A 7,936-nucleotide genomic window follows, 5' to 3' on the forward strand; every position below is an offset into this window, starting at 1 on the left:
ACAGCCAAGGTAAAGAGAAGGAGCATCACACACACACACACACACACACACATTTGTTGTTAATTTACTATCTGGTATATCACTAAAGCTTAAGGAAACAAATAACAAAAAAGATCAAAAACCACACAAGAAACACGAAATTCACTACTCTTCTCTTTACTGGAAGCCCCATTACCTACCAATGCACACTCCAGCTGCCAAGTCCCTCACCTGAAAGCAAGAAGGAATTATATTTTCACTCCAGAATATAATTGGCAGATCCATATTTTGTTTTTGCTTGTTTTTTTTCTTTCAGGAAAATCAATGTGCCTTCTTTCTGGCTTTTTCTGCCAAACATATCAGATTGTGTGGGGTTTATGGATACACAATAAATCCTGGGCAACCTGAAAGCCAGGGAGACTACAAGGAGATGCTAAAAAAAGTTATGGAGAAAGCATGAGTGAATAATAGAAGACAGATTTGAGATAATTATTGGAGACATGACAGAGAACATCACCATGATTTGTTTTGCCAGGTTGTCATTTCAAAGATAATGAAGAACTATTAAATCGATTTCTTTTTTTCCAGGGAAATGAGTACACAAATATTAAAGAATAAATGAAATGAATACACAGATACTAATTATAAATACTAATTAGGATAAGTTTGAGTAGCTAGCTGGTGTATGCCACACTAGCAATATTCATTATGCAAATCCATAAACTCTACCCAATGGCTTTATAGATCGCTTGCATTAGGTCCAGAACTATTGCATAGAAACAGAAGGATGGCTCAACTCTGTTGGGGGCCACGTCGTTGCCAATGTAACTAGTGTTAAATTAGTGGGTACTTAACTGTCATAAAACAATTTAGGACTCAAAGCACCAAAGTATCATTTTTACTAACATTTTAGTGATAGTAAAGAATCATTCCTCACCCCCTGCTGCTGTACTGCGATGCCGGGGCCACACCACTGTGTGCGCGTCTGCAGTAATGAAACTTACATTAGCAGAAGTGGGCCGGTTGCCTGCCACGGAATAAAATAATTTCCTTGAGAACTGGGTATCCTGCTGTATCTTATTGCCATAAAACCATTCTGACATCCCTCTTCACTGAATGAGGTTTTTTTTTTTTTCATTCTTAAATCTTGAGCCAAATGAGTGTAACCCATCCAATGTTTCATGGAAGACTTTCACCGTAAGATTATTGCACTGAACTCCCAACTTTTTGTTTTAGGGGGAAAAACATATTTCTCTACCAACATGAAACATAAACAACTTCAAAGTCAGGAAGGTTTACAAATGCCACGGCACAGTTATCTACCAGCAAACATAGTATTTCTTTGTTTCGTAGGACACCAAAAATGAATTATTCATGAGACTCCATTTCAGATGCGTATTGTGTCTGGTGGCAGAGTCTCCGTTGCACAGCCCCAGGAAAGTGCGGACACTTCACTCCGGGCACTGTGCTCTGTGCCACCCAGGGACCAGCATGTGCTCTCGAGTTACTGGAGCAGCTCAAGCAGTTCCAGCGGCCTCAGCTGTGGAGACAGCTGTTTGTCCACCCTCTGTGATGGCAGAAATGTGTGGTAGGCTTCCCCCTAACAGCATGCCCCTCACCACATAGCCCCTCCCACACACAAATGACTCCCATGCCATGCATCGTACACACAACAGCATGAACGGGGTGCAAAGAAGCCCCATGATCTCGGGACCAGAATGGGCAACACACCACAGTTTAGGATTGCTCTTTATCTTGTATGCAAAATATTAGAACAGGCTGTATCCTCCAAAACTACACCTTTCCTGTAACTTAGGTATTAGAAGGTTTGTGCTTGAGTGAAATTCGAAATGATTTATTGTTTAGTTATTGCCTTATGTACTTACTTAATAGATTGATTGATGTGCCTGGATCCCACAGACACCAGAGGCTATTTTTTTAAGATTGTTTTAAAGGACATAGATTGCAAATAGGAGTTTCTCTAACACAGTACGCCAACCCCTCCTTACTGGTTTGTATTCGTAATGAGTTCCTTTTGGCTCTTGCTTATTATCTGCCTGTGGCTATTCATTGACACAAAACACTACACCTTGCACACAGTGAGAAGTTGTGGAATAAAAGAATAAAATGTTAGGTGCGCAAGAGTAAAATATGGGGAGAAAATCTGGATCAAACCCTGGAGTTTCAGCCAATTATAAGCATCTATAGAAGGGAATCTCATACATGGTGCTTATGGTGCTTGGGCCAAAATCGAAGGAGCCACTCTGCAATAACGGGCATTATTAGAATTCCATCTGGCGGCATTTCTCTGCAGGGGACGGGCTGCAGAGAAGCCCCACATCTGAATTCCTCTTGTAGACCTTGATCATCTGTTTATCTCACAAACACTGAACTTACTTTCATTTTGTAAAAACATATGACAGTGGAATTAATCAATGTAGTAAAAGAAAATTCTCTACAAATATTGAAAGGATGGTTATAAGAAAAGTTCCACAAACCTCTTACTGGCACACCTCTTGAATTGTATTTATTACTTTATTAGGAAGTCTAATGTTCTAATTGGTCTTGGTGAATAGGGGCCAAATCAGGAAAGAGGTTGATTTGTTCATACAAATTGGTTGTTGAATTTGTGCAGAACTCTTATTCACTCCGTGTTCTCTGCATGCGGTATTTACCTAAGGTCTCTGTAACCTCTCTTCCAAAAGAACTCTAATTTGACATAATGCAGTGTAGAATGGCACCAGTCATCGGGCTTGCATCAAAAATGCATTTTATTTGGACTCAATTCAGACTCATAACGAACTGGTTCCTGTAAACGCAGCAGATGGGAGTGAGGCGAACAGGAGTGTGTGTGCAGCCTCACACCCAGCATCCACTTCTGCCTCCCTGTGCTAAAGCCCTTCCTGAGTTAGTTGGTTAGTTAGTTAGCTAATTAGTTAGGCACATTCCAGCTGAAACTTTTAATTATAATTGAAGTATTTATACTATGAATCCACCAAACGGAGGCATGAAAAGCTACAGTCCAGCCGAGGCAAGTTAGACTCTTTCCTTAGCTCTCTCTCTCCTGATGATTAATGTGGAGGATGCTGCCAGGAGATGGTCCAATGGTTAATAAACCTGGCAAAGCTGTGGCCAGACCTTCTTTTCTAAAGGTCAATTAAAAATGCTAGCTGCACTGTAAACAGAATTCTGCACAGAAGAATGCCAGGCAGTACCCAGAGTGGTCTCCTTAATACAAAATATCAATTTGATTTTCCTCAGGAGATTCACTCTCCTTTTGCAATGCAAATATTTTCAAGTGTACTAAACACGTTTTAGCACCTCAACATAGGCACTAAAACTATTTGCATGCAAAATTACCCAGAGTAGGCAGACAGGCACAAGCTTATGCTAGCACCATATGTGCTAAAGTATTTGAGCCAGGAAACAACTAGTATCTGGACGTTATTTACAATTTAAATTTAATTTTACATTATTATTCAAACGAGAGCTTATATATAAAGTCCCTATTAAAATTAATGTTTCACATGGAACAAAATTTCGGCTAAAATTGTACATTTAATAGTGTTGGGTGCTTTTGTTCCAGATACTTAAACCACTGAAGAAAACCATACAGCGGCTTTGTTCCATGTCTTCCAACTCCACCCGTCTCTCTAACAACTCCTCTCAGAAAGAGCAGCAACATTAATGTCCATTGGAAGGCCCAGAAATCAATACAAAACATAAACAAAGACTTACACATGAAAAGCATAGCAATTTGAGAAAATACACACTACCTAGAAATAACACACAACATAGTCCACATTCAGATAAAAAGCACTTTTTTCCCCCCAAAAGCTCCATTTGATGTTTTGTGAACACAGGAAGTGACTTTGTTGTAGCATGTTGTTTGCAAATTGCAATGTGACACATCGTCCCAAGAAAGCAGCATTTCTTTATGTATGCAGGGATACCATCCTGTATTTTTATGCTTCTGTCAGGCTTCCCATGTACCTTAAGGAAGAAATCTTAAATCTATGGACAACAGTTGGGTGGTGTATTTGACGGTCATTTGTCGGTGCATATCAAGAAAGAACATCGCTTTCTTCTTTATCTTGCCAAGTAACTTTCCATTTCAAGTTTGCGAAGATTTCATATCTTTAATACCAGTGGTTTAAATGTGTAGTAGGTTATTTTTACATTCATCGTAGGAGAAAAATTTCAATCAGAACGATTATTTGTAATTCTTTTCACCCTTCCTCTTACCTAGAGAGTCGATAGGTAAATCTTTCAGGGACCCTGGGAAAAGTGGTGCTATCAGAATGATCACTTCCCCTGCTCTCTGCCTGGGTGTTTGCAGACTGTTGCCGCTGCTGGTGGTGCGCACATTGTGTGCTTCTGTCTAATGAGAGAACAGCTCTTTAGTGCGGTATTTGGAAATCATTCCATAGTAATCCATTTTAACTGACACCAAAGTACAAAGAAGAAAAGTACCTTTTAAATACTAAACTGTGAAACAAGTCTTCAAAACCCACCACTATTATAATGAATTTGGGGTTGAGGTTATCAACGTCCTATATTTTATCACAAGGAAAACATCAAATATACCCAAAACATTAACCACAGAGATTTCTTCCCCTTAAATTAAAGACCTTCAATTTATTGTAAACCAAGCATATATAACTTTTCTTTGATGCTTCAAGTATTATTGTAAGTCAAACAGGTTTTCTTTCTTCCCTTCCCCTTTCTTTCTGTCTTTTTTTAAGAGCAGGGGGAAGAAATTGCTTTCTTTCTTGACATACAACCCGCCTTAGAAATCTTGAGTCATTGCCTAGGTGCATGAACTCAGTTCTGAGCAGCTTTAATTTGCAGCAGCCAACGTCTCTGTAGCATAAACTCTCTAAAAGAGGCCCACAGAAAAGCCAGCAATCTGTGGTTGTGCAGAAAGTTTAATGGCAATGGAAAATCTCCACGCTCACACGTCTATCCTTGCATATTAATATCATTACATTTAAACGGTGGTTTGATTTCAAACATTGAATTAATTAAGAAGGGAACTTCCAGGTCGAGTTATAATGTGAAATCAAATGCCAACAGCTCCTTCTGCTGGCTACCAGAAGAAAATATTTGGTCTCCATCAATGAAAAAAAAAATTTGCTGTTTATTTAAGAAGCATCTTCACCAAATTTAAAGTTTTGAAAAACATCTAAGCTTGTTGGGAAACTTGAAAGATGCTTACTCGTAGCAATAGAAAGTACTGAAGTTGACAGTCATGTCAATTTTCTACCACCAATAAATGATCCCTGCCTCCACTAAAAATACCTGATCATTTTCGTGCCTAGCACCCTCTATTATACAGAGTTTGGGTTAAAATCAAAGTATAATCAAGGTCAAGTTAAAGGCTGTGCTTTCTCAAATAAGATACAAATATTAAATTTATATTCTGGAAGTTGAGAAGTCAACACAAGTATTAAATTTTCATGATACCTTTTTGTCTCTTGCTGAGTTATAAAAATGGACAAAAGGGTTATAGACAGGGCTGGGCAGGGACCCGGACTTGGAGGTGAGGCCAAGCAGCCGTGGCAGCTCCTAAACCAGTTCAGGACTCTGGGGTCAGCAGACCATGATCTTGCTGGAGGTGAACAACCTCACCCTCCAGGAAATACTTGTGCTCAACTGTGAGATCGTGGCTCTTAAAAACAAATAAGAAGCAGAACTAATACTCTCAGATTTTTAAAGATTTTATTTATTTACTTTTAGAGAGAGGGGAAGGGAGAGAGAAAGAGAGGGAGAAAAACATCATTGTGTGGTTGCCTCTTGAGTGCCCCCTGCTAGAGACCCAGCCCACAACCCAGATATGGGCCCTGATTGGGAATCGAACCAGTGACCCTTTGGTTCATAGACCAGCACTCAATCCACTGAGCCACACCAGCCAGGGCAATATTTTCAGATCTTGATTGGGTCCTCTATCACAGTTCAAATCCTAATGGAGACCAAACAAAAGTGATGGTCGGTATTTGTTTGAAATTCTACAAGAAACTTCAGGCATATGGTGCGGATGAGTTTCTAGAGAAAATGTACAGGCGTTTCTTGGTAAATCCAGAATCAGGATACAATGTCTCTTTGCTCTACAACCTGGAAAATCTGCCTGCATCCAAAGATTCCATTGCGCCTCAAGCTGGCATGTTTAAACAAAATTGTTTTGCCTCTGTCTTTGAGAAATATTTCCAGTTCCAAGAAGAAGGCGAGGAAGGAGAGAACAGGGCACTTATCCATCATGGAAAGGATGAGACCATGTGTGCCGAGTCTAAGAAAGACAGAGCACAGTAGTCTTCAGCGCGGTACTCAAGGGTGACAGTCGTGTGGCCATTACAAAGGCAGCCATGCAGGAGTTCAAAGAAGGACACAGAGCCTGCCCCACAGCCCCACAGGTCCTGTTTGGCCACAGAGAGCCTCCTCTGGAGCCGACAGACACTGATGCTGTGGTGGGTGACAACACTGGCTACATTACCTCCACGCTGTTTCCTTGCCACGCCGACGCTCGTGCTCAAGACAACACTATCCACCCGGTCCACACATACCAGGACTACCTGCAATACCACATCACGTGCTTTAAGGTCTATATTCACACACGTGTGTGGGCAACAGCATCCCACTCCCTAAAGGTGCTGAAACCTGCACGTCCAGATGCTAAGAAGAAATCAAGACAACCACAAGAAGACCTTTTCATCCCACTAACTCAGAACAGGAAGAGGAAGCTGCTGGCAACTGAAGGGCGGGCCAACTTGCTACTGGGTAATTGTAGCTTTTAAGGTTACCATTCTTCCGTTTCTTAAACGCTTCTCCAGTTGGGGTCCATTTTGTACATGTTTGGAAAATAATCAGCAGAAATGAGCTGTGCCTGCAAAAACGTCATAGTTCCCCAAAATAAGAAAAAGAAAGAAAAAGAGAAAGAGAGCAAGGGTGGGAGGAGGGGAAGGGAAGAAGGGAAGTTGGAAAGAAAGGAAAGGGAGGGAGGAAAGAAAGGAAATAAAGAGCGATGGGAAGGAGGAAGGAAGGGAGGGAGGGAGGGAGAGAGAAAAGGAAAAGAAATATCCACTTGATCAACTTAATTCCTTTTCTTTATCTTCTTTCCCCCACTCCCCTTCCCTTCCACCCCTCTTCCAAACTATTTTGCTTTGCAATGTGTTACTGGTGATGAGTTGCAGGATAACGTAACCCTAAGTTGTTTTCTCCTAAGTATTTAAGTCCAGAACTCCTGTATATAAAGAAGTACAGTTGAGGTCATTAGTTTTTAAAAAGTCTCTCTATCTTAAAAAATAAAAAAATATGTTTTAAATGTTATTTCAATGAGGATAAATAGGTAACTTTTAACTTGTAGAGTCTGAAGGCAAAGAATGTCAACTCCTCTTACTTAAATTCTAACACTTGATGTAACAAGTAGTTTAATTAATTAGGGCAATATAAGTAAAAAGTGCAATAAAAATGTTTCTCCCCAACTCCCTGCCTTATCCTCCATGGAGACTATGGTCCCCCACCCCCTGAAACAATCGATCTATTTGCTGTTACTCATTTGGGGGTGTCTCTCCCTCAAATTCCCCCCAACTCTCCACAACTCTGGCCTCGCTTTCATGTAGCCATACTCCATGAACATAAATGGAAAATGTAACAGCACACTCAGAGGTTTTCAAACCCCACTCATTTCACCAAGTGAGACTTGACAAGGTTGATATGATAGGCTTGTGTGAGAGGTTTTAGAATTCTGACATAAACGCACTGTGAAGGAAAACCTTTCCTCTTTGGACAGGATGAAATACAGCTCTGCAGAGGCACCAGCATCTCATTCCCTGTCTCATTCCGTCATAGTCGTGTCTTAGCAGCGTGGTCTCCGCCGCACTCCCACTGGCTACTCCACAAACTGGGAAAACCAATGTGTAATTTCTGAAAACTTACCAAGGTAGAGCAATTCTTTTACTCT

The 7,936-nt window shown here is 40.6% G+C and overlaps 1 protein-coding gene across 1 annotated transcript; it reads left to right on the forward strand.

The window, feature by feature from the left end:
• Positions 1 to 1,470: 1,470 nt before the first annotated feature.
• LOC118998044 (actin-related protein 2/3 complex subunit 2-like) lies at positions 1,471 to 6,730 on the forward strand. The gene is given in 4 exon segments (XM_037061971.1): positions 1,471 to 1,567; positions 5,891 to 6,277; positions 6,280 to 6,657; positions 6,660 to 6,730. Coding segments are annotated over 4 exon segments (933 nt in total).
• The last annotated feature ends 1,206 nt before the right edge of the window (positions 6,731 to 7,936 follow it).

This window comes from Sturnira hondurensis, unplaced genomic scaffold (genome assembly GCF_014824575.4).
Source record: "Sturnira hondurensis isolate 20B ecotype Veracruz unplaced genomic scaffold, ASM1482457v3 Scaffold0013559, whole genome shotgun sequence".
NCBI classification, from domain to species: domain Eukaryota; kingdom Metazoa; phylum Chordata; class Mammalia; order Chiroptera; family Phyllostomidae; genus Sturnira; species Sturnira hondurensis.